At 39.8% G+C, this 26,353-nt stretch overlaps 1 protein-coding gene across 6 annotated transcripts; it reads left to right on the plus strand.

Moving 5' to 3' along the window:
* Positions 1-14,816: 14,816 nt before the first annotated feature.
* LOC131332252 (uncharacterized) lies at positions 14,817-25,833 on the plus strand. Of its 6 annotated transcripts, none has more exons than XM_058366368.1 (8): positions 14,817-15,103; positions 16,474-16,602; positions 17,633-17,701; positions 18,627-18,767; positions 19,269-19,343; positions 21,748-21,774; positions 24,890-24,985; positions 25,226-25,833. In XM_058366368.1, the coding sequence occupies exons 1-8, from the start codon at positions 14,861-14,863 to the stop codon at positions 25,418-25,420; spliced, it is 975 nt and encodes a 324-aa protein (XP_058222351.1). In that variant the 5' UTR covers positions 14,817-14,860; the 3' UTR covers positions 25,421-25,833. The 6 variants fall into 6 exon arrangements, with proteins under 6 accessions (XP_058222351.1, XP_058222352.1, XP_058222356.1 ...); XM_058366369.1 differs by having other exon boundaries at positions 19,287-19,343; positions 25,226-25,625; XM_058366373.1 differs by having other exon boundaries at positions 21,748-21,808; positions 25,226-25,371.
* The last annotated feature ends 520 nt before the right edge of the window (positions 25,834-26,353 follow it).

The raw sequence follows: 26,353 nt of genomic DNA on the forward strand, positions 1-26,353 counted from the left end.
AATCTGTACACAGATTGCTCTGTGTGTAGCAGGATGTGTAGTATATGATGTTAGAGGAGTGCGGTTGCATCTGTGCAGATGTGGTACATACCAAATACCTGAATCATTTTCGATTGAAATTAAATTACTTTCACTTTCAGTGGAAACGGTGGATTTTCCACCACTGCCGTTGTGGACCCTATTGTGCATTTGCCGATGATCCAAATCGTTCATCTTGCAAGATTCACAAAGTAGAATAGTAATTCAAAAAAAGAAAATTCTAAAATCAGCTCAATGAGCTGATAATAGTAAATATATGAATTTGTATTAAAGGGTGTAAAAAATACACAAAAATATTTGTTTTTCTTGTCTTCTAGTGTGCTTATCGTCAGCCTATTATTCAAAAAATCAACTTGATCGGAGATAGAAGTATCAAAATTTAAATTTTGATTTATTAAATGGATGGTCATGGACAATTTAATTTGACAGAATCAGACCATTCATTTTACGAACTAAATTTTAACTTTTGATAGATCTATCATTATCTAATCAATGTGGACCATTAAACCTATAAAAAAAAAAAAGACCTCTCTCTCTCTCTCAACCCTAGCCGTCATAATAACATTTCTTCTCCCTTCCCCTCCCCCAAGGTTTCACAACCCTAATATGGCAGCAGGAGGGAAAGACCATGATACTTGTTATCAATATCTTTTTTTCTAGTCTTTGGTTTGTTTTTCTCATGTCTCTTCAGATCAACAACTTGTCGTCTGATGTGTGAGAGTTTTTAGTTTCATCTTTGGGCGAATATTACATTTACAGATTGGGTTCTTTCAGATGATATTGTTTCATAATGGTACCTATGTCAACACTGCTCTACTACCCCCGTATGTGTCTTTATTGGATCAACTCATAGTGGCTTTGTTAGATCTGTAGCTTTGGGAGTTCATTGGTGCGTTCATATTTGGTTGGAGTTCGTCTAATGGTTTGGATATTTATTGTCTTTTTTCTTGGCCAGCACTTTATCTCTTTTTGAGACTGCAAAAAATATGAAATTTCAGTAGAATGTGCGTCAGACGATGCCTGAGTTGGGGTGAAAGATATCAACCACCTTGTGCTTTCTCGTTTTGTATATTTAGATGATTATTTTGGCTTTGTCGAATATATTTGCAATAAAGTTGGTATGGTAAGTGCCGTTAGACTTACATCAATACAACTTCTCACTTTTGTCAAAAAAAAAATATTCAAACAAATTTTTATGTGAATATACTATTGGCTGCTGCTATTGCCACGACAAAATTTTATAGTGCCACGATAGTTTTTGTGTACTGACAGTAATACCCTCATCTGCTAGAGATAGTTTTGTGGCATTATTGTCTTCCTTAAGTGGGCTTTATAACGATTCAAATTTCATATTAAATGCATGGGTCATCTGCTAGAGATAGTTTTGTGGCATTATTGTCTTCCTTAAGTGGGCTTTATAACGATTCAAATTTCATATTAAATGCATGGTAGGGCTCATAATGACAGTGGTGCAAAACTCGTCGTTTTTGCTACCTAATCTCTTTCCGATTACCAAATCTCACCCACGTTCCTTAAACAAGAGTCATCATCTGGAGAAATTTTCCAGTGCCGGGTGGGTACCCCCCACACACTCTCTCTCCTCTATCTTTCTCTAAATTCAAATCGTTCAAAACCGAAATGGATTGCCCAGATGCACTGAGCGGGCACCACGAGGTACCCGTTCAGCACTGAAAAATTTCTCCTCAAGCATATGTTCTGCAATGGAAATCCATGCACAAATGGGCTAGCAAAGGAGGCGCTTCACAGTGCGACCGTAGATTTTGGAGTCCCCCCTTCGAGCATTCAATTGTTGGCTTGGGATCTAACTGGTATTGAGAAATATCTTATTGTAATTTTTTGTAAGCTTAGAGCATCTGCAATGTAATAATCAAAAATGAATAATCAAAACTTGTCACGTCAGCTTTGCTTTTGATTATTCATTTAGAAGGTTGCTAAAATTAGTAATGTAAAGCTTCACATTGTTCATTTTGTACCCATAATCAAAAGGGCTCTGCTAACAGCAAAGACAATTCGCAGAGAACCACGCAGAGACAAACGCGTTTGACTCCATTTTGGGTCTCGAAAAAATCTAGAAAAATATTCATAAATTTTTGAATATTATTTTATGGAGCCATGTAAAAAATCAGCTCCAGTGGATATCGGTAAGTATTACTTTTTGATTCGTAGGGGCGAAACTGCTCAGCTCGCACCTACGAATCAAAAAGTAATACTTACCGATATCCACTGGAGCTGATTTTTTACAGGACCCCATAAAATAATATTCAAAAATTTATGGATATTTTTCTAGATTTTTTTGGGACCCGAAATGGGGCCAAACACGTTTATCTCTGCGTGGTTCTCTGCGAATTGTCTCTGCTGTTAGAATTTTTGTAATCAAAATCAATGGGTCCACTGCCAACTCTTCCTTCCCTCCAAACTTTTACCCTTTATGTCATCCCGAAAAAAATTCCCACCGGTTTGTCCCTCCAAGTTTTTCCCCTCCCCTCCAATTCTTTCATGCCTACTGCGTTCTCACCTATTTATTCTTCTTTCTTCCTTCAATGGAAAATTCATCTCAAACTATGGAATCAGAATAATATCAAAAAAAAAAAAACTATGGAATCAGAATCACAAGGTCAAAGCCAAATGGAAATAGAGAATCAGAAGAAAACGAATTATTCACAAGTTAAAGATGAAGCTTGGCTACATATTTCCGGAGATGCAGTGGTCGGAAGGGATCAAAAGTCTACCAAGTTATGGCTGTGAGTTTTAGAGAGTTTTCATCAAATTCTGGGCAGAGTAATAGAGAGAAATGCTCAAGGCTTGCAAAATAGGTGGCAAGCTATTTCACATGATGTCTCCAAATTTTGTGGGTATTACAACAAGATCGGACGATTGAATCCAAGCGGATGGAACAATCAAATGATAGTAAGTAAAAACCAATTATTTTCTTGTTGTAGATTTTCAAGAAAAAAATTTAACAACTCCTAAAAGTTTGTAGTTCACTTTTCTGCCTTGGAACTGTTTGTTGAAATGCTTATATGAACTACTGTTGCACTATTTTTTTGTACTCTATAATGCACAATGTTTATGCTAGTGATGATAGCATGCTTAAACTATTCTGGATTGTTGCTCCATAAATGAAACGAATGATTGTGTTTTTATCGGCACAAAGCGAGGGTGAGACTGAAGAGGAAAGAGAAAAGAGGAGAGAGAGAGAAGGTGCGTTGGGAAGTTTCAGCCAGCCAATTAAAACACGCATGACTCACAACAGGAGTCTTCCGAGCTGTGTTAAGTTGTGGAGGGTGGGGACCACTGAATTTGGTTATTGGCAAAAACATTATTACTTTTGATTATTCAAAGGCCCAAATTTGATTATTGATTAGGAGGTTGTTAAATTTGATTATTATAATGTGACCACTTTTTAAAGCACACATTGTTAATTTTAACAATTTTTTGTTTTTAATTATTACAATGTAGATGCTCTTAGGACCTCCTCTCTTTTTTTTTTATTATGTTTTTTTGAGCTTAGGCCCTCCTTTGTACACAAAAAAAAAAACTCCTTTCATTAGCAAGAATTACGATAAAAGTATCTAGAGAGAAGCCAAGGTAGATGCAGACTATAAGCGAAATTTCTAAGGTGGCATCCCGCTAAGCACTTTTTGGGTTTTTTTTTGTTCCATCCTTATTCAATTTTGTACTTGCCTTTGAAGTTTGGGCCTCATTTTTTTGGTTTTTTGATTTGTCTAAGTAAAAAATTGTTACTTTTATTAAAATATTTTTGAAAATATCTAAAATAAAGCCCAAAAAACTTGCTTAATCTTGGATATTTCACTTACGAGAATTGTAATAGCGGAATAAGAAGATCTCATGGATATTATGATTGGCATGAATTTATTGCTAATTTTAAGACCCATTTTATTGGCCGAATTGTTACATTCGTGTACACATATACAGCCGCGTACAAGTATTATTTATGCGTGTGGGGCAAATATTTCTTAACTCAGTGTGACTCAATGAGTGACTTCGTGGACTAATCGAGTGAGTTGTTACCTGTTGTTGACTGGTTGTTTTTTTTTTTTTCTTTCAGATTATAGCTTTCGGCCTCCGTTTGGAGGATTGTTCTTCTTATTTTGTTGGGCCTCCATTGGAAGGTCATTGTTCTCTAATTTGCCCTACCATGTGCGGGCTTTTCTTCCCCTTCACTGGACTTTCTCACCCCTTTGGCAATTGTATGCACTGTATTGAGGTAATGTCAATGAGTTTTCGGAGTTGTGACAAATCAATGGCGCATGTTGTAGCCCAGAATGCAGTGGCTTGTATCTCTCCTTTATGGAGATATGTTTGCCTTTGCTAATGTACAGTTTTCTCTCCTATCAATGGAACTATCCTAAACTTTAGGGAGAAAAAAAAATTCAAATAAGACCAAGGATAGCTCTTATTAATTACTTAATCAACAATACTAATATCAGCAAAGATATTGGCAGGTACAAGTCCTGTCATTGGATTTCGACTACTTTTCTCTGCTCTCAATACCCACTGACGTGTGCAGGCTTCCATCCCATACCACATGAAAACCCTAACTGCATGTCTGATCTACCCTTGATTCTCTTGCTCAGCAGTCTTTTAATCCTCCTTTCCATTATCCTTTTTTACCTTTCGTGCCGTCATCCTCCTCAACTCCCAAATCTCTCTCGCCGTTATACCATGGATGGCTCTGAAAATCAATTTTCCCTAAACCCCAACCCTCCACCGCCCTTTCCCCTACATGCACGAGTTGGTCCCGAGGTTTTTGAACCTCACTTACCCTCCATCCATCATGAGCGTGAGCGCTAGTTTAGCTGTCTAATTGGTAGGTTTGTGGACTACCGCTCCTTCTCCATCCCCTAAATGCAAACTGCCATCAACACAAACTGGCATCTTGACGGGCCGGTCACTGTTCGTCATCAAACAAGTCGGTTTTACATTTTGGAAGTTGAATCCTTGGCTGACTATGATGACCTCCTTTGATCAGGTCCCTGGAACAACAACGGGGCTTTGTTTCAACTCCGTCCATGGGTCGCCGATAGGCCTCTCCACAGTATCGACTTCTCCACTGTTGCTATGTGGATTCAGATTTCTAGGGCGCCGCTAGAATATATGACCCCCACCATGGCGGTTCGATTGGGTTCTCTCTTAGGTACCGTCATTTCGGTCGACCGCCGCACCGTTGATCGTGACAACCTGGAATATATGAGAGTTAAGGTTGAGATACCCATTCTTCGCCCCTTTGTCCCAGGAGCTTTTCTCCGTTTGGAGAATGGAGACCTAGTTTGGCTCCACTTTGGTTATGAACATGTCTTCAAAATGTGCATCAAATGCGGCTGTGTCGGTCACTTGCATTGTCGTTGCCCCTACTCCAATGCCTATGCTACCACTCTCATCCATGAACGCATTCAGGAAGCAAAACAATTCCCCCACAGTGCTTTTTGGGTCCAGGAGGATCATCTCCTCTATCAAAGGGCTCTGAAGGCAATCAAAAACTCCAACCTCAACCGTACCTCACGTATTGAGATCCTATGGTCTGAACTTGAAGCCGGAGCTATCGAAACGGAAAATATCTTTGGGTTGCGTACCATCTTCTTCCTTCAAATAGCCCTCTTTTCTTCTTCCATGGAAGAGGGTGAACCTTTTGACCCACTTGAGGACATGGACGACATGGATGAGGTTAACTCTGAAGCTGCCGCTAACTCTGAAGAAGCCCCTACCGAACCTCTCCCCGCTGATTCCCCTCCCCACTCCCCCTAAACTCCCACCACCGGCCCCACCGTGGCCTTTGCTAATGAGGTTGTCCACACCCAAAACGTGGATGCTATCACTTGCGAAGTATGCCATTTCGGGCTTGATGTTGCATTTGAACAGAAGCTCAATGATTTTGGTCTTACCTACCTTTTTGATTGTCCAATCCGTGTTCGTCCCCGCCCCAACAATGACGCGGGGGAAGGTCCTTCTAAACGAACCAAATATGGTGCTTCTACTAAATCTGTTCCATCAAGTGAGCTGCATGTTTCTTCTCTTCATGGGCCTAATATGGGTATGGACACTTCTGCTGGCCCGATTATGGAACAATCTTTGGGTGGTGCGGCCGACATTGGGCCTTGTTCTTTTGGGATCACCCCATCTGGGCCTAATCCCCAAGAGGGCCCTGCAATTGCTGCGTTCCACATTGAAGGGCCTGCTGAGTTACACACTGAGGGGAATGGTCAAGCCTCCTCTAGCAATTTCTCCCCCCGCTGTTGGGCCATCCCAACGCAAATGCTTTGACCCACAAGATGTCAAACCACTGGATGTCTCCACCAAACGTCCCTGCTTGGACCTCAATGACATAGCCAGTACTCTGCTTTTCCCCGATCCGGACCCGTTCACAGAGCTTAGTAGGTTACCCGATTTGGGTAATACCCCAAGTATACCTCCCCTTTGCACTTTTCCAGTTCCGGTCAATTCTTCTGATGCTTTTGTAAGTACGACTTGCCATTCACACTGTGCTTCCACTATTGATGGGGTTCTAGTCCTCATATCTGCTAATACTGTTACCTATGGGCTTCATATGATTTTTCCAACTTTTGATGGAGTTCCAGTCCCCATATCTGCTGCTTCTTTAAGATACTGACCTCCTAATAAGGCTGATTCGGGCTCTCTCTGCCCTTCCACATGCGAACTTGTTGGAGATTTAAACTCCATCGCTGCTGTGGCTGTACCAGTTCAGCCATAGTAGCAACAATGATACTCCTAAGCTGGAACTGTAGGGGACTTGGCCACCCCCTCTCTGTTCATACCCTTGGACGTCTCATCCAAGATAAGCGGCCTGGTTTCCTGTTTCTTATGGAAACCAAAACCTATTTCACCAACGTTAATCATATTCTCCATAATAAAGGATTCTCTAACTCCACGGGTCTTGACTCCGAGGGCCTTAAAGGAGGGTTGTGGGTCGGTTGGCGATCCAATTTTTCTGTGTCCATCCTCCACCTATGTAAACATCTTACCCTACTCTCAGTTACAGATGACTTTAACTTGACTTGGCGTATTGCCCTGATCTATGGTTCTCCCTACCTCCACCAACGCCAAGCTATTTGGGCCCAACTTGACACCCTTCTCAGTTCTAATTCCGGGCCTTTAATCTGTATCGGGGACTTTAATCGGTGATCCACCCCACTGATAGGCTCAGCCCAACACCGTCCAGTCTCCCGGGTTCCACAAGTTTTTCACAGTTCCTCTTCAATTTAAACTTGACCGAACTTTCTTCAACCGACCCTCACTTTACCTGGACTAATAACCGTCAGGCTCAACACTGCACCTTTGAACTCTTAGATCGCGGTTTTATTAACGAAGACTGGTCCTCTCTTGGCTTGGTTACTTCCATCACTAACCTACCAATCCATGGCTCTGATCATTCCCCAATCCTCTTGTACACAAGCCTCCCAGGGTCTATACGCCGCAGGCAATTTAAGTTTGAAAAATTTTAGACATCTTACGAGCATTGTTCCGATATAGTCCAACAATCTTGGTCAACCAATTTTCAAGGATCCCCCCTTTTTCAGACGGTTCAAAAACTTCGTCTAACTCGGAAGAACCTGATTACGTGGGTTACAAATGGCATTGGTAATTTGGCTTCTCGTATTACCGACACCCGTGGTCTACTCTTGGCATGTCGGCTTGCTCTCCCAAACCACCTCAATTTTGACCATGAAGCTATGCTTCGGGCCACTCTAGAGGATCTACTCTCCTAAGAAGAAATCTATCGGTCCCAACGATCCAAAACTCGTTTCCTTGCTCTAGGTGACAAAAATACAACGTTTTTCCACCGCGCTAGTTGTATCCGCTCTCAAGGGTCTCGCATCAAAGGGATCAATCATCCACAAGGCGTTTCAATTGAAAATCCAAATGCCATCGATGGAATTTTCACGGATTATTTTCAAGAACTCTTCTTCGAGCCTCAACCTGATCTTGACATGGACAACTGGGAGGGTTGGGCACACTTTGACAACCATCTCTCTGTTAACCACTTAGTCTGGCTCAATAAACCTTTCACGACTGCTGAAATCAAAACTGCTGTTTTCCAAATTGGAGGGACTAAAGCTTTGGGCCCTGACGGATTCTCTGGCTGTTTTTACCACCACCACTGGGAAATCATCGGTCCATCCATTTGTACAACGGCTCTTTCTTTCTTGAACTCTGGGTATCTTTTAAAGGAAATTAACTACTCCCATATTGCCATAATCCCGAAAGTTCCATCCCCGGCAGCCCCAGGTGATTACCAACCTATTAGTCTTTATAATGTGCTGTATAAAATCATTTCCAAATCCCTGGCCAATAGACTAAAGCACATTCTCCCTTCTTACATTTCCCCCACCTAAAATGCTTTCGTTCATGGCTGGCAAATTTCTAACAGCTCCATTTTGGCTAGTGAATTCTCCAATCTAATTGCCAACAGGAAAATGGGTCATAAGTATATGGCGGCCCCAAAACTTGATATGAGTAAGGCTTTCGACAGGGTCAGCTGGAAGTTCTTAAATGCTATCCTCAATAAAATGAGTTTCTCTGGCCATTGGCTCCGTCTTTTCCACCAATGCTACTCCACTGTCTTGTTCTCCATCCTGATAAATGGTTCCCCATCTCAACGCTTCCAACCGCAGCGTGGTTTAAGACAAGGTGACCCATTGTCACCCATATCTTGTCATCATTTACATGGAAGCGCTTTCTTCAACTTTAAACCACCTGGACGTGTCCAAGTTGTGTAAGGGTCTTAAGCTCTCAGTCAATGGTCCTTCGCTATCCCACCTATTCTTTGCAGATGACTTTCTCATTTTTTTCCAACCAACGCTTTTAAGCTGTGCCAAACTCCAGGACACCCTCATGCAGTTTGGCCTTTTCTCGGGACAAAGCATCAACCATCAAAAATCTTCTATCACACTGAGCCCAAATATTCCCCAGGTTTTCCGCCGTCGCTTTCAAAGTTTTTTCCATATACCTGTTCACACGGATCTGGCATCTTATTTAGGCCTTCTGCTCAGTGTTTCGAAAAACAAAAGAGGTTGCTTCCAATTCATCATTGATAAGACCCAATCGGCATTGGCAGGATGGAAGTCGACTCTTTCTCAAGCTGGAAAATTAACTCTCATCAAATCAGTCTTGTTTTCCCTACCAATTTACCTTTGCTCTTCTTACAAAATTCCCCTTGCTATCTGTGACAAGCTGAATGCCATCTCTGCCGCTTTTTGGTGGAAAATGGGTGACCGGAAACCTCTCTACTGGCTTTCTTGGGACAAAATTTTAGCCTATAAATCCGAAGGAGGATTGGGTATCCGGGACTTCCGCCTTCTAAATCAAGCTCTTTTGGCGAACCAATGTTGGCATATCCTTAATAACTTATCCCTTCTAATATCAAAAATTCTTCTCCCAAAATACTGTTCCCAAACCCACCTCCTTAATGTTAAGCCTCACCCTTCGTCATCTTGGGCATGGAATAGTATTCTTTATGGTCGAGACTTAATCTCCAGCCACTTCTCCTGGACAGTGGGCAATGGTGAATCCATCAATCTATACTTTGACCGATGGATCCCATACTTCCCTAAGCCTCTAAGCCATGTTATTCCCTACACTGGTTCAAGTTCCCTCACGGTCTCCAGTATCCTAAATACAGGTCCGGAAGGAATCACCTGGAACATTGCAAAAATCCGTGACATTTTCCCAGCAACTATTATCCCAAAGATTTTGGCCATTCAGCTACCTTCAGTACCATGTGAGGATAGATGAGTGTGGCCTCACACTCCCTCTGGTAATTATTCTACTAAATCCAGTTACCGCGCTCTTTATGACCAGAGGAAGGCTCTTTCCAACGACCCAGGTAGACAACCCCATCTGCACAAAGGGACTAATATATGGAAAACTTTGTGGCACTTAGATCTCCTTGAATGCCTCAAAATTTTCCTTTGGAAGTGTGTACGAGGTATCTTGCTGGTAAAACTCAATCTTTGCTCTCGCCTTCGTCAGATTCCCCCAACCTGTGCATTATGCCTCTTGGACGACGAAAGCCTGGACCATCTCTTTCTTTGCTGCCCGAGTACTCAACCAATTTGGGTTAATCCTCCCTTCCCGTTTCCTTCCCAACCGTCATGCTTCCAAAACTGGTTAATGGATGGGATTATCTGCCTAACTGCTTCCCCTCACGACAAGGACCATTTTTTCGCATTCATCGCTACGTTTTGGGCTATATGGAAATCTAGGAATGCAACCATTTTTTCGGGTGCACCGTTTACGACCGGAACCGCTCAAGCTTTGACATTTGATAATGCTCTCTGGTTTAAACGGTCGTCTCTCTGGAATGCTCAAACGTTGTGTCGCTGCACTCCACCATCCACCAAGAACCTACCATCTCTATCACTTGTTGCCAAGCCTTACCCGTCGTTCATCCTCTTTGACCAGCGTGTTGCTCATATTACAGTCGATGGGGCATGGAAAGAGGATTATAGGAAAAGTGGCTTGGGTTTTTATGCTTCTGATCTGAATGGCCGTCTTATACAACAGTGTTCCATGTCTTGCTGCAGTTCAACCCCGCTCCAAACCAAACTTATGGCCATGCTTCTGGCCGTTTCATGGGCTCTACACTTCCAATTTAATGTTCTTGTCATTTATTCTGATTGCTTAAATGTCATTTTGTAGTTAGCGGGCCGGTCTGAACCTCATTATGCAGATGTTTTTTTGTTGCGCAACCTTCGGCAGGAGCTCTCGAAGCTCTCTTGTTGCAGGTTAACCAAGGTTGATCACAGAGACGCGCACCAGGTCCACTGCTTAGCCAAACAGGAGTTGTTGTCCCCTTCAGCGTCTCCAGTCCCACGGGGAATCCCTTTTTGGACGGAGCTACTGTCAGGCAATACTTTTTGTTTACCTAGCTCCTTTCGCTTATTGTATATTTTGTTGTTCCCCTGTGCGTTTTTATTTTGGTTTGTAAACTGTTATGTAAACTGTTATCCTTTATCAAATGCATTTTTATCGTGTTCCAAAAAAAAAAGTCCTGTCAACTTCCTTTGGCTTTTTCTCCCTTCAACCTCTTACATTGAACGTCACAACCTTGCCAATCATAAATGAAGCACAAATCTCCCGGCAATTGATCCCCGCATAATTTGGGCACAGTCTCCATTATTTCATGACCACCAATGCTACCACCATTAGTCTCTGCACGTGAGGGAGGATGTCAGTTAAGAAATACCATCTTACATTGATTAATTTGCTGTAGAATGATTGATTGCTAAATGTAACGTTGGAATCTACCTAATAGCTTAAATTTTGAGGGTTTTTTTTTTTTTTTTAAAGTGAGAAGATTGTATTGATAAACGCCCAGCGGCACTTATAAAACGGAGATCATTACAAAAAATTTGGACAAAGCCAAACTAATCATCTAACAAACACAAAACAAGTGAATCACAGGCAATCAATGTCTTCCATCCTAACCAAGACATAATCTAACGCAACGACACTTTTAAACTACTTAAACATCTAATTAGGAGTCTCAAACGAGAAAAAGTGTAAAGTTAAGGACAAAAGACATCAAATACCCAGACGATTAAATGCACTCCACCCAAGTATGAATGCACCAATGAACTCCCAAGAACTACAGATTTGCCAAGCCGCAACGAGTTGCCTCGCCAAAGACATCGTGTAGGGATAGAGTGCTGAAGCACAGATATCGTTGTGAAGCAATCTCGATTGAGAGAACCCGATATGTAAATAAAATTTGTCCAAAGACGAAACTAATAAACTCTCATTGAACGAGAGACAAAACTCTCACAGATCAAAGGACAAGTCGTTGATCTAAAGAGACGGAAGGAAAAAAAAAAAAAAGACAAAGAAAGGGAGTCCGTAGTACCATGGCCTCCCCCTCTCGCCGCTGCACACGGGTATGAAACCCACGGGGGGGAGGGGAAGGGAGAAGAGGAGATGTGGTGGTTGGGGTTGAGAGAGAGATAGGCCGCACACGGCTAAGCTTAAACTTTTGAGTTGAATAGAAAGTTTTCACAATGACCTTTGGTATAGTTTTCTTTCGATGTTGAAGAATAGAAAAAAAAAATTTAATTCAATTAACTTGTACCAATGAAGCAAATCTGCCAAATAAGTGCATTTTGAGGTTGAGTTCTGTTAAGATTTTTGAGTTTTTTTTCTTATTTTACCCTTATTCAAATATTTTTTTTACATTTGTTAGTTTTGAGCCAAACTTTTGTGGATTAATGATTTGTCTTGTCAAGATGAATCGGAAAAGCTAAAAGTTATGCCTTTTACCTAAATATTTTTTAAAATATCCAAGATAAAGCCTAAGCCTTTTACAAGAAAATTTTTTATATAAGGATTAAACAAGAAAAATTCTAAAATTTCCGAAAAGCCCTTAGCGGAAGCATGCATGCACATGCGGGGAAGTTTGGAATTCCCCAAAAGGATAAAACCACTTAAATGTTTGATCGTGCGAATACCAGTATGCATGTTTGCTCTACAAGTTGGTCCGAACATTATCAGCGTTATAGAAAAGTAAATTACGAGTTAAAATTTATACTAATATATATCAATGCCAAGATCAACACAAATTTCCCCCCGTATACGTACGTACCTAGTTAAGACACAACTACACAAGATACTGCTACAAATTATTCAAAAGGATTTCCTAAAAAATGCATGCATGCATGAGAACTTAGAATCACCTGTAGAAATGAAAAGCACGAGCACAAGCACAAATACAAGGTTAAAAGGGGAGAGGTTCTTCATGTTGGATCTGTTGATCAGTTTTGTGTGTCCTCAAGATTTTCTTGTCAATATATATAGGCTTTTATTGGTTTTTTATTTTATTTTTTTTGGAACCCAGGCTTATTGGTTTTTGCCAAATTAAGGTTGGACAAAATAAATGTTTCTAGAGGATTACTGTAATCAGATTTTATATCAACTTTGGAGATTTCATTCCAAAGTTATCAGATTTAAAATCTTTCGTAATTTAATTTTCTTCAAATATACTAATTAATGCTTTTGAACAAAAAGGAAAAACAAGTTTTGACAGCTGGTAGGAATTAAGGTTCGACAAATTTTGTTTAGTAGACTTGACATCTTTTCTTGAATACTATATGAGAAAGAGATGCAAATATTTGACTTTTATATATCCCAATTTGCTTGTCCAATTGACTTTTAAATGGGTAAAATTTCCTCTTTGTCCTTACTTATTTGAAATAAAGTAACTTTTCAAAAAAGTTGAGGAGTATTTAATGTTGAAAAATAAAATACTTTTTGGTGTAATTATTATGTTCCTTAAATAATAGATTCTCAATATTTGATGTAATTATTATGTTTCCTAAATAAGTTAGATTCTCAATATTGGATAAATAAATTGGGATGGAATGAGTAATCTACAACTACGTACACCCACATTCAGTCCCCCTGCGACATGGATAGGTGGTGTTGGATGGAGGACTCCCTCCACCACACACTTTTATGTGAAACCCACACTTATATGGAACATACCCACATTTGTGTGGTGGGGAGAGCCCTTAGGCCCTAGGATATGGACAGGTGGTGTTCGAGGACTCCCTCCACCACACTTTTGTGTGAAGCCCACACTTATATGGAACCTACCCACATTTGTGCGGTGGGGAGAGCCCTTGGGACATCACATGTACATGCCCCAGTCGCACTCGCACTGATTAAATTTTCCACACGCTCTTACACCACCAAGGCTCCATTCTTGTAAACTTAATTTTCTTCTTCGTTTTATGTGTGTTGTTCGTCTTTTCTGAATTTTTGTTAGATTTGCGTGATATTTTTTGAATTAATCATCCGTCTCAATGAGAAGAGTCTAAAAGTAAAAATGATGACAAAAAGCAAAAAAAAAAATCATTAAAAACAGAAAAAGTATCAAACAGATGTCGTATTTGTCTAAAGTACTGTCTTATTTGAATTTTTTCAACCTTGGTTCATATTTTTATATTTTTTCGATTTGTCTCATCAAGAGGAATTATTGACCTCAAAAATTACAACGATAAACTAAATAAAAAGTTACGAAAAGTAAAAAATACCAAAATAAGTTTTAGACTTATAAATTTACAAGAACGGAACTATAGTGTTCCACACACACTACTCCAAAATTAGAAAAAAGGATGAGGAGGGAACAAAAGAACCTAATTGTTCAAGTAAATTGTGGGGATCGCGAGACAAGAGGTAATTGGGGTTGATAAATCTTTCGCTGGAGTGTGGTGATTGAATTTGGTTTCCAATGTGGTGATTGTAGTGAAGTTATGGGTAAAAGATTTAGGTGAAAAAAACATGGTGGGCTCATGATTGTTCTTATTAAAAAAAAATTGTGATAGTTACTTTTGCGCCAATTTTTTTTAAATTATTGATTCGTCTCGACGAGAAGAATCGAAAAAATAAAAAAAATTCAATTGTTTTTTACCTCTTTTTGCTGAAAAGTAATTATTTGACTTTTTTTTTGCTAAAAAATATTTTTTTATTTTTTCGATTCGTCACGACGAGACTAATAGAAAAAGTAAAATGTCATGAAAAAAATTTAATCAAAGCCAAAATTAAAAAAAAAACAAATTCCTAAAAATGCTTTTAAAACAACACCTTAATGTGATTTTATCCTATGCGATACGTGTCAAAACAGTAATTTCAATTAATAAAAATATGATAACGTAATGCAATGCAATTAAAATTAATTTGAAGGAAACATATATTTACGCCGCCGGCTTAAAGGATTTATTCACTAGTCAAAGGAGTCCTTTGTTATCGTTGTCTACTCTACGCTTTTGAAATGAACTTGAAGCTCCACTCCGGCGCCCTGAGCTCCTCCCGCGTCCGGCACGAATTCCCGGCGAATAGAACCCTCCTAGTTTCTGCCAAAATCAAAGAGCCGGAGGCAATTCTTCGCCGCCGTCTCGCGCTGAGGAAAGCGGACAGAGAGCTATCGAGAGGAAACTACAAGACAGCGCTCACTTTGGTCAAGCAGTTGCAGGGAAAGCCTGGTGGCCTCCGTGGGTTTGGTGCCGCAAAGCAGGTCTTTAACCCTCCCTCTCTTAAATTCCCGTCTTGCTGTTTGGCTGCCTAGAAGAATGTAGGAAAAGAAAACAAAGTTACAAGTTTTGTCTTGGTTCGCGGTGTATTTAGTCATCAATTTCCAATTTTCTGGGCTGGGGTACCGAATAGAGCATTGGCGTATTAGTGGAAAAGAAAATAAAGTTATAAGTTTTGTCTAGATGTAGTGGAAGTTAAATTAGTGGAGATTTATTTATCTGCTTGAAGATTGTTTGGGGGCATCTTCTGTTGGTTAGCTTGATATACATTGTTGGGTCCGTTTCCTAATAGTTAAAGCTTTTGGGACAACCAGTAATTTAACATGGTATCAGAACTCCAGGTGCGAGAGGGTTTGGGTTCAAGTCTCTCGAGTTGCATTTGTTCTCCATTTGTATTATGTTTCTGGCCTTTGCATTCTTTTGTACTAAGTATATCACATCTCCGAATGCAAGACGGGGTTGTACATGAGAGGGTGTTAGATAGTTGATGGTATTTACTTGACATCTTCACCATAACCCTCATCACACTGAAATTTGAGGGGAAAAGGCGAAAGATGAGCTCCAATCATTTCAGAGGAGGATATCAAACTGAGGGAGACCTTAATTTTATCTCATCAAATCTAGGATAGGGCAAGTTTTTTCACCAAATCGGGTGAAAGAAGTTTTTTCAGGGTAAGCTTTCTTTATGATGTTATTTTTTGAAACTCTTGATGTAGTAAGGATTAGAGTTTTTTCATCAAAATGGTAAACTGAGTTTTTTGAAGAATTTGGGCATTTTTTTTTTTTTAACTATTTGATGAGGAACAGCATGGTGGTTCATATCCAATTAAGCTTTTAACCAAAGTTATAACCAAATTTGATAAAAGAGAGAGTAAGGTTTGGAGATGGACTTATGTGAAGAAATTTTGTTTTGCTATTAAAAGCAAATCCATTCTCTAGATAAAATAGGGGATTTTTTTTTTTCCAGAATTTTGGGAAGGTGATAGTAGGCCATTACACTTTGTAGAAACCAGAAAAAGGAAATTAGAGAAAATGGGTTAATGTGTAAGAATTTGACATGCAGTTGTGTAAAATTAGTACAAAGCAGTGGTCTGAAGTACCAAGCAGGAAGTAATGGTTTTACTACTTTATAGTTTATTCATTCAATTTGTTCATGTAGCTCAACTAAATGTAGCTAAATTCAGATCCTTGTTTTCTTGTGACTCCATATCCTATCCTCTCCTCCTCTTCCCTACTTGGAAGTTCCCATAGGGTCGTTGAAATGTTGCTATGTTATTTTAGCAAGTATGCTAATTCCATTTATGATATTCTCTGCATAACTTGTCTTAAAGATGCTAAAAACTACAGTCTGTAGGTTCCTCGGAGAATCTCATCCTTGAATCAGTTAAAGCCCGGTGGAATAGACACATCATCTCCTCAATATTTAGTTGATTCAATTCTGGATTCCATTAAACGCAGTACTGAGTTTCAACTATCAGAAGAGGTTTGCACTTTGCTTTGCACATTGTAGTCCCCGCTTTGTGAACTTCAATTCGCCAGTTAGAATTTTCAAAATTTTGCATTTATGATGGCAGAATTATCTACATTGTCGAAATTTTTGTTCTTTATATGTATATGTAAATGTATATACATGTATACATATACACAAGGTCACAAGTATATAAATTGGTGGAAACTTAATAAAAATTCTAAAGAGCGATAGGATATCCTAACTTGATATTCTGTTGATTAACCCTGGGTACGAAGAGCTTTCGCTTTGAGAGCCAATCAAACATACTTGTAGCAAGAACTACTACTCACAGTAACACCTTGCTTTGACAGTGGTTCAAATAAAGGGAAAAAAATTTAGATTCGTAGCCAATGTTTCTTGTTTTAATAACTCCGTTCGTTACAATTTGTATCCTTTTTTACTATTTCTAGACATCTTGAAATCGTCAGTAGTTTGTAAAGCATTTCTTGTCTTCAAGAACTAATTAAAAGATATTCTAGGTAGTGGAAGGAAAACTTGATTTTTATCATGCATCAACATTTTTGGTTGCCATTATCAAAAGGGCGCGATTGTTAAAAAGGGACGCATAAATTCATACTCCCTTTGTCCCACTTTAAATATCCCCTACAGGAATCCGTGCATTTTCAAATTGCAAAAAAATATTTCTATATATTTTTTTATTTTTTACACCAAATTAAGATGGAGTATGCTTTTAGTATTTTTATCAGATAACTGTTGATGTCACAGTTTGATTCCGATTGACGTGACTGTAGAAAAGCTGACCCTTGACCCTGTTGCTGCTCCGATTTGCTCTGTGGTCCGGTTTATAGTACATTGCTTTGCAATTACTTTCTTTTAAGTGGAACAAACTTCTTTCACTGGCAATTTGTTCTGTTTGTCTGACTTTGAAGCCATTCACAGACTGATATTTTCGTTTTGACTCATGCGTATCCGTAGATGTTGAATGATTGTGATGTACGTTTTGTTAGATCTCTGTAGTAAGATGGCTCGTTTTTCTAATTAGGTCTCGGCATCAGAGCTGGAGAGTTTGACACATGAATCTGTCATTGAAGATCATTTAATGTGTACACAAGTAAGCCATCCCATTCTCCATTTCTTATAACTCCAATTTGGCCAAAGAAGGTACATATTTATTGTGCGATGAATTGTGGGCCTTATCGGGGACAAGTCTCTCCAAATATTTAAGAATGTGCTAAAAGGGGTGACATTAATAGGTTTATATTGAAAAGCCATGGAACTCTTTGGGTACCTGTTGATTCATAGAGAACTAGAACCTTGACAGTCACAATTTTATAACAATAATTATGCAGATGGGAAACATAAAATCTAGCGTCGTAATGAAGTAAGAAATGGGTGCCACTATTTTCTGTTGTGCACGTAAACGACTGCTTCCTCAAGCTTGTTTGCGGCTTTGCGCTATCTAGTCTGGGACATAATACTATTTTGTGGGACATGTACCACAGGGGCTGGGACTCTTTTGCGATTGGAGATTGACTTTAGAATTTGGAAAAGAATAGAATCTTAAGTCAAGTAAGAAATATGCTCAAAACATTTGGTTTTTGTTTTTAATTAATTCCTTATTCAAAAATGTAAGATTCATATGTTTCCAAGTGGTGCACAGTGTACACACATCAGCCACTAGCTGAAAGTGTTTCCATCTCCAAAAGAACTTGATAAAAAGTTAGATTAGCCTAGTGTCGTCGAGGAGTATCTGGAAAACGAGATGTCTGACATGGACACACCACCTTCACTGAAGTGTGTCTGCTTCTTAGCACGTTGGGTTCATAATTTCCTTCATTTGACCCAGGCTGTACCTGTTTCCAAATTTCAATTAGGTTTCCGTCGTTTGAGTGTCTGTAGGTTCACTGGTTCTTTCCTGACCACCCATGTCGTGTCGCTTGATTTTGTAATTGCCTCACAACCTTTGGTTTATATGGCCATCATAGATGTGTTACGGATAACATTTTATGAGCTAAAGAAACTTCTATTTTGTGCAGCATGAAGCTGGTCATTTTGTGGTTGGCTACTTGCTTGGTGCTCTACCAAAAAGATACGTTGTTTCTAAAATGGAAGCTTTGATGCAAAATGAATTTGTAGGAGGAGGGGTTGAATTTATGGGATTTGAGTTTCTCAGAGAAGTAAGTGTCTGTTGTCATTTACTTTGCTTATCCCTTGCACCGAAAATCATAGTAAATGGTTAAACATTTCTCAATCCATTAGCCTTAGTTTTTCTACTTTCGTAGACTCTGCTGTTTGGATGACCTTCCATTGCAAAACTGGCACTACCTTCATTTTTGTCAATATTTTGTCTCTCTTTTGCATCACGTACTTAGTTTCAAGTTCTCTTGATTCCTGGTGTATTGTGACTTGAATTGAGCTTCTGAATTAGAATTCAGATGAAGTTTGAAAGGTTCATGGAGTTGAAGTAGTTGTTAAGCATTTACAATTTGGTTTTCCAAAATATTAAGGACGAAAAGAAATGGACAACAAGCTTGAGCTAGGCACTTGCATTTTGTCATGGTTTGGTTCATGCATTCTTGATGTCGGTTTAAATTCTGGGGAACTGTTGAATTGATGTTAATAGTTTTTAGACACTCCAAAAACCTTGTCTGCCTAATTTTGAACAAAGGTTAGTACAGTATTTTCATTCAATGCAGGTTGATACTGGGGGAATATTACAGATGAACCTGTCCAGACAAAAACCAAGTGATGGAGTAAGACTTCTTTTCCCTGTTCATGTTCAATGTATGTAGTATAAATGAGGGTTGGCATTAACTGTACTTGTTTACCCAATGGGTCATCTAGGAGGGTATAATAGGAACATATGTGTCGTGCTATATACAGTCAACCGAATCCCAGGGTATCATAAGCTTTATCATTTGATTGAGTTAAATATGTATCCACATAACACAGTTTCCATCACTAGATTGTCTGGTATATGTATACAACCTTGAAGGCACGCCATATTTCTACTAAAGTGCCAATTTTGGTTTATTAACAGAACTTATAAGCAAGTTCAACTTATCGTGAATTCCTTTGTCTCTTACAATTTTGGGTTTTGTGCGAATTGTGTGAGCTGCATTGGGAAAAAGAGTAAAGATACTAATGTCCTGCATGTTCTCATAACATGAGCCTGAAACCAACTTTTTCACCACATCTTGATTTAAAATCTTTGCTACTTAATTTGAATTCTAGTAGAAATATTTTGAAATAAAACAACTGGACATTGTAATTTGGTAAATTATAACCCAAAGTTGCTTCCTTAATTGGAAAACATACACAGACATGAAATTAAGAGGCTCTCTTCTAATGCAAGCTCTCTCTTTATCTATCGATTGCTAGCAAAACAAGGCATGAAAACAGTCCAAGACATCCCAATATTATGAAGCCTGTCTACCCATCTTAAACCATCTATGTTTCTTGTTAGAAAGCAAATATAACATTTGAGTTGCCAGATAATTTGATACCTGGGGTTAATCGGTCACTTTTTTGTCTGTTTTTTTTTTTTCCCCAATCTATTTATATAGTCATGAGTTTCTTAGAACCTTAAATGGTGCTGTATTTCTATTGAGAGGACATCTCAATTCGGTTTTGTTTCAGTGAGCTTGAAGTCAAAATGCACCTTTGCAGCAGCTCTGAATGTCACAAAAGAAAGCGTATATCGGTATTATGGAAAATGAAACACTCCAACTGATAAACAAGCAAAACAAATCAAAAATACCAAAATTGCACAGCAGTGGCTTCAATGGAACACTTTTCACCTACAGACAGAAAGGCAGTGACAGATGAAAAGTGTTCCATTTAGTCCCAACGCAGAATGGAAATTTCAAACTTCTTAACCTCTACTCCAAATGATTTAGATGGGTGTTTTCCCAACACTAAACTTTTGTCTCCATTTTTCTTTACTGCAAGGAAATGATGGAAAACCATTAAGACTTTTCACGTCTCGCAAAGGAGACAACTGACAACCAACACCTAAAATCCACTTGGGGGAGTTAAGTTTAGAAACAGGCCCGAATACCCTGGTGGGCCTAAAGATCTCATATAATTGTGTGCGCTAAATTTTGAAGATGGTAGGCCTGAAAGAAATATTGCCACTGTGGTGTTCATCCAGGAAATTGGCCACATGGCCCCTTATTATACGTTGGGAATACGGTCACATGGTTCCCGCTGCATCAGAGAGCTTCCCCTAAGTACGGGAATACATGCTTTTGTCTTCATCAAGCAGGACATGCCCATGAAATCAGGCTACCTTTTAATTCATCAATTCCATACAACCTGTGTTGTCATGAAACAATTAACAATGGCAGAAAAAGAATTTAATATAATGGTCATTCCTTATGCTAGGCTTGAGTAGGCTTTCAATGTTGACAGACACAAGATGGTCCTCAAACCCTTTCGAAGCCTCCACATCTATTTCTCCCGCACATCGAAGCTTCGGTGCAGAGCTCATCTGAAACCAGAACCATATATGCTGTTGATTCTCTTACCAAGCTTCTTCGGGGGGAGGGCGTAGTTCCCCGATGAAGGTTTTGAAGGAAGCCATTCTCTTAAATGTTCCATGTTACATGGATCCTTCATTTTGGCTCAAGTACCAGTGTCGATGTGTCCTACACCCGTATCCTTTTGGACACTCGGATCCTCTAATTGTTAAGATACTTACGGAAAAGGAATATCAAATTAGCTAGAAAAGCAATAGTTCGAATATTTCACATAGACATGAAATAGGGAAATAGCAAAAATATAATTTTCTTAACCCTTTCTTGTTTAAATACATTTGTAAACATAGTTTATGGTGCATAATCTGAGAAAATTGTGCAATATATTAATACAAACAAGAGTTCAGGACGTGTCCCTGTACCCGTACCCAAGTTGAGGACACATATCCACGTATCCTAAGATTTAAGTTTAGGAAGGTCCAACGCTTGGACTTACACACACACCCAATACTCGCACGATTCCACGTAACATAGTGTTCAGACTGGATCTCATCTAGATTAGAATAGAGCATTACGTATTGGAGAAGTATCATCTGTGGACCAAATTTTCACTATTAATGTGCTTGTTTGTTTGATTTCATCATTGACCTCTTAAATTTTGTTTTTTAATCTTATGCAGATCTATAAAGGCAAAATTTCATCAACGGTGAGCATCTTGTTCCTTTCTCATCATATGTTTGGTTAAAGTCTTTCTTCATTTTATTTGATTGTGACTTTGTTTAATGCGTCCATTATCTGAACCCACGTTGACAGTCCTGCATGACTATCACCATAGCAAACCAGAGATAAATCATTACAAGATAATGGGTGAGAAATTTTATTATTGCTTTTATCAAAGATATTTATATTTTGACAAGCTGAATTGGTATAAAGAAACTGGGATGGAGAAAGATGAAGGATGATCACTTCTCAAGAGATAAATGTGTGCAGCAAAAATTGTGTACAGTTGTTGGACGGTACCATGCAGCCTCTGGTCTGATGGTTACAGAGACGAGCAGGTGAACCATTGGCAGTGACTCGTTGCTATTCAATGTCTGCTGCACTCACAGAAGTCATAACCCACTGACCCAAGGTGTCCCAGCTGGCACTCTGACGATCTAGTCAATGGGAGGAGGAGATAAACTAGCACCATTAAAAACTAGTCTAAGTATAATAGTAAGCATAGCTTTACCCATGGGGCCTTGTGAGAGACTGTTGTTAAGGTTTGTACTTGGTTAGCAAGTAAGGGTTTGGACCCTTAGGGGGCATCCACAGGGTTTTTAATAAAAGGCTGTTATGTATCAGCTCGGCCGTTATGTAACGGGATTTCCAACCTCTGATTTATTTATTATGTATTGGCCGATACGGACCGACACGGTCCTATATATGGCTGAATAACTGATATCAATACGTTTCCCAATACCGCAATTTCAAACCCTGGGCGTACATTTCTTCTCTCCCTCCCATCTGCAAATCTCTCAGGTAGTTAAGGGCAATGTGTTGTGATCATGACAATGTATGTTCTCTCTCCCCACCTAGGATGTCAGTCTGTTATAAGAGAGCTCCTTTGTGTGATGTCGTGTAGGGTGGTTACCTGCAGGGATTTGAGCCCATATGACATCCTGCCATCTGGTGCTTGGTGGCGCCAGGTCAGATCCTTATTGTCGCAAGCTAGCTTGGTGATAACATTTGAACTACCTTAGAACCTTACATGAATGGCCAAAGTAGGGTATGGGCAGTCTCACGTATGTGTTCATGGTATCTTCCATCTGATAGAAAACCTTGTTGACGTGATATAGATGGTCAAGGTGGGCCTGATCGACCTCGCATTGTAAGGTTAACCGAGGGTGTCGTAGATCTATTTTGACCTCCAACAATAAATTATGTTGGTGTTTGTCCCACATCGTTTAAGTATCTCCTCCAAAAACTAGTATATTAGCCTGGGCTAGGGATGGCAAAGTGAACCGAACCGATGGGTACCCGAACCGTAACCGATTTTTTTCCCCGAACCATAACCGAAAAATCCCCGTGGGTGCGGGTATGGTGGAGGATGTGAGATAACCGAACGGGTTCGGTTCGGATATGGTTCAGCAGATACCCGAACCGAATATATACCGAACCGAAACCATATATATATATATATAAAGAGACTAGGGGTCAAAGTGCACACTTTCAGAAATGTTAGGGACCATCTTGTTGCATGTGTTAAGGTGTAAGGACCTGGAGTGTGATAACCCTTTCTATATATGTACTTACAATACCAGTAGGGTTCCCAGAAATCAGAATCAGGCCTCTCTCGCCTCTCTCTCACAAAATCACAAAGCCGAAGCCGCTCTTCTCCGTCTGCCGTCTCTCCCTTGCCGTCGTCGTCGATCATCGAAGCAGTGCTGATTTCTAGTTTAGGTCTCTCTCTCCCTCCAACTTCGTCGTATTCATGGTCGCCAGACGAAATCGAAGGGTGTTTTGCTCTTCGTTGTTGTGATCTACTCATCTACCCCATTCTTTCAAAGCCTTATCAGGCATGTATTTGCACATTTATAGGTTTGTAATGGATGTATTTGTACACGTATAGGTTTTGGGTATAAGATACATGTATTTGACTTGGAAATATCTGTGGAGTTGAACTGATTTGAAGTTTTATGGGGTTTATTTTGAGTATTGAACATGATCTGTTTTTGTCCCGTGAATGATTTCGTTCCTGGGTTGATGAAGATATTGTTGTTTATGCGGTTACCCGTTCGGTTCGGGTATAACCAGAAATCCGTTCGGTTCGGTTATGGAACAACTAGTCCCACCCCGTTCGGTTATCGGGGCGGATTCGGGTACGGGAACAATTTCGGGTATCGGGTATGGTTACCCTAATATCCGCCCCGATCCGCCCCGTTGCCATCCCTAGCCTGGGCGGCCTCTCCACTCATTGCCAATTGGCTTTGAGTTGGATGCTTTAGCAAATCACTTAATTTTCGATTACTCAACTCTTTGTCTGGATATTCGGAATTATGCCAGCTTCAAGTGACTGAACTGACTAAAACCAAAAGTTCATATGAGAAAGGGAAAGGAGAAAATATAGGTAACATCTATGCCTAAACTCTGTAGTACTTTCAGAATTCAAGCTATCTTCCACCAACAATAAGCCCACGAGGGCCTAAATATGGAAATAGAAAGAAATCCAACAATGAGTGAGTTTGACAGTGATTTCCTAATTGGATTCGTTAATCTTCAATACTTATTGAACCAATGTCCTTTTGTTTCCACTCATTCCAATTTCCCTTGCAAACAATGTAATTGGTAATGACAGTTGGTTTGTAGAACCCCTAAAACTTGTCCAAGAAAGGTCCAGATAACAAGAGTGCCCCAGGTAAATACTTGTGTCTAGAACCCGAGTGGTACCCTGCATAAGACTGAGCATCATTCTTCTAACCTTTTTGCTAGAGGTCAGAATTCTCTCTGCAGTTACAAGTTTGGGCTCCAACCTCTTTTAGTATTAAGGTTTTATGTTCTTTTCAGCCATTGGTAGCTCGCTTCTTTATTGTTCCTAAACTTTCTGTACGTAGCTGTAAGAAGCATCACCATCCCTTCTTTTTTTCCTTCTCCATCCAAGCATAGCTGGGTTGGAAAAGCTTTCTTGAACTTCGAATACAGAAATTGATTGTGTGGAATTTATATACTCCTATGTTTGCAATGATTACTCCTCTAGGCTATCAAGAGATCGTTTTTTCATTCTGCATTGGAAGAGTGAAAAACTCTCACTATGACATAATAGAGATTGTTTTCGTTTGCAGACTTTGAACAGGTTTTCATGCGTAATATTAGGAGGCTTAGTGGCAGAACACCTGGTATTCGGATACTCCCAAGGACTTCATGGTGATGTGGAAAAGGTAGCCCTCTTAGTAATTATTTTCGAGGAGGATTGTCACAAGTCCCAAAAAGGGACTGGACAGTCCAGTTTAGGTTACTGTGGGCTCGGGATCAGTATTTTGGGAACATGGCCCGAAAAGTATTATCCAGTTCCTTTTGGGGACTCGAGAGGATCCTCTTCCTAATGTTTTTGAGATACTATAATTTGCGAAAAAATTGATTGGGATAAGTAACTGACTCTTTCATCAATCCTGGAACAGCTGAACAGAGTACTTCGATGGATGGGTTTCGAAGAGAGTGAAATTGATTCCCACTTAAAATGGGCTGTAATGAATACTCTCTTAATATTGGTTCGTCATCAGGAAGCTAGATCCAGACTGGCAGAAACCATGGCGTTAGGAAAATCAGTTGGCTCTTGCATTGATGTAATAGAGAACAACTTAAATGACATTTAGGGATGGCAACTGGGCGGATATTAGGGTAACCGTACCCGATACCCGAAATTGTTCCCGTACCCGAATCCGCCCCGATAACCGAACGGGGTGGGACTAGTTGTTCCATAACCGAACCGAACGGATTTCTGGTTATACCCGAACCGAATGGGTAACCGCATAAACAACAATATCTTCATCAACCCAGGAACGAAATCATTCACGGGACAAAAACAGATCATGTTCAATACTCAAAATAAACCCCATAAAACTTCAAATCAGTTCAACTCCACAGATATTTCCAAGTCAAATACATGTATCTTATACCCAAAACCTATACGTGTACAAATACATCCATTACAAACCTATAAATGTGCAAATACATGCCTGATAAGGCTTTGAAAGAATGGGGTAGATGAGTAGATCACAACAACGAAGAGCAAAACACCCTTTGATTTCGTCTGGCGACCATAAATACGACGAAGTTGGAGGGAGAGAGAGACCTAAACTAGAAATCAGCACTGCTTCGATGATCGACGACGACGGCAAGGGAGAGACGGCAGACGGAGAAGAGCGGCTTCGGCTTTGTGATTTTGTGAGAGAGAGGCGAGAGAGGCCTGATTCTGATTTCTGGGAACCCTACTGGTATTGTAAGTACATATATAGAAAGGGTTATCACACTCCAGGTCCTTACACCTTAACACATGCAACAAGATGGTCCCTAACATTTCTGAAAGTGTGCACTTTGACCCCTAGTCTCTTTATATATATATATATATATATGGTTTCGGTTCGGTATATATTCGGTTCGGGTATCTGCTGAACCATATCCGAACCGAACCCGTTCGGTTATCTCACATCCTCCACCATACCCGCACCCACGGGGAATTTTTCGGTTATGGTTCGGGGAAAAAAATCGGTTACGGTTCGGGTACCCATCGGTTCGGTTCACTTTGC

Source organism: Rhododendron vialii, chromosome 7a (assembly GCF_030253575.1).
Source record: "Rhododendron vialii isolate Sample 1 chromosome 7a, ASM3025357v1".
In the NCBI taxonomy this organism is placed as follows: Eukaryota; Viridiplantae; Streptophyta; class Magnoliopsida; order Ericales; family Ericaceae; genus Rhododendron; species Rhododendron vialii.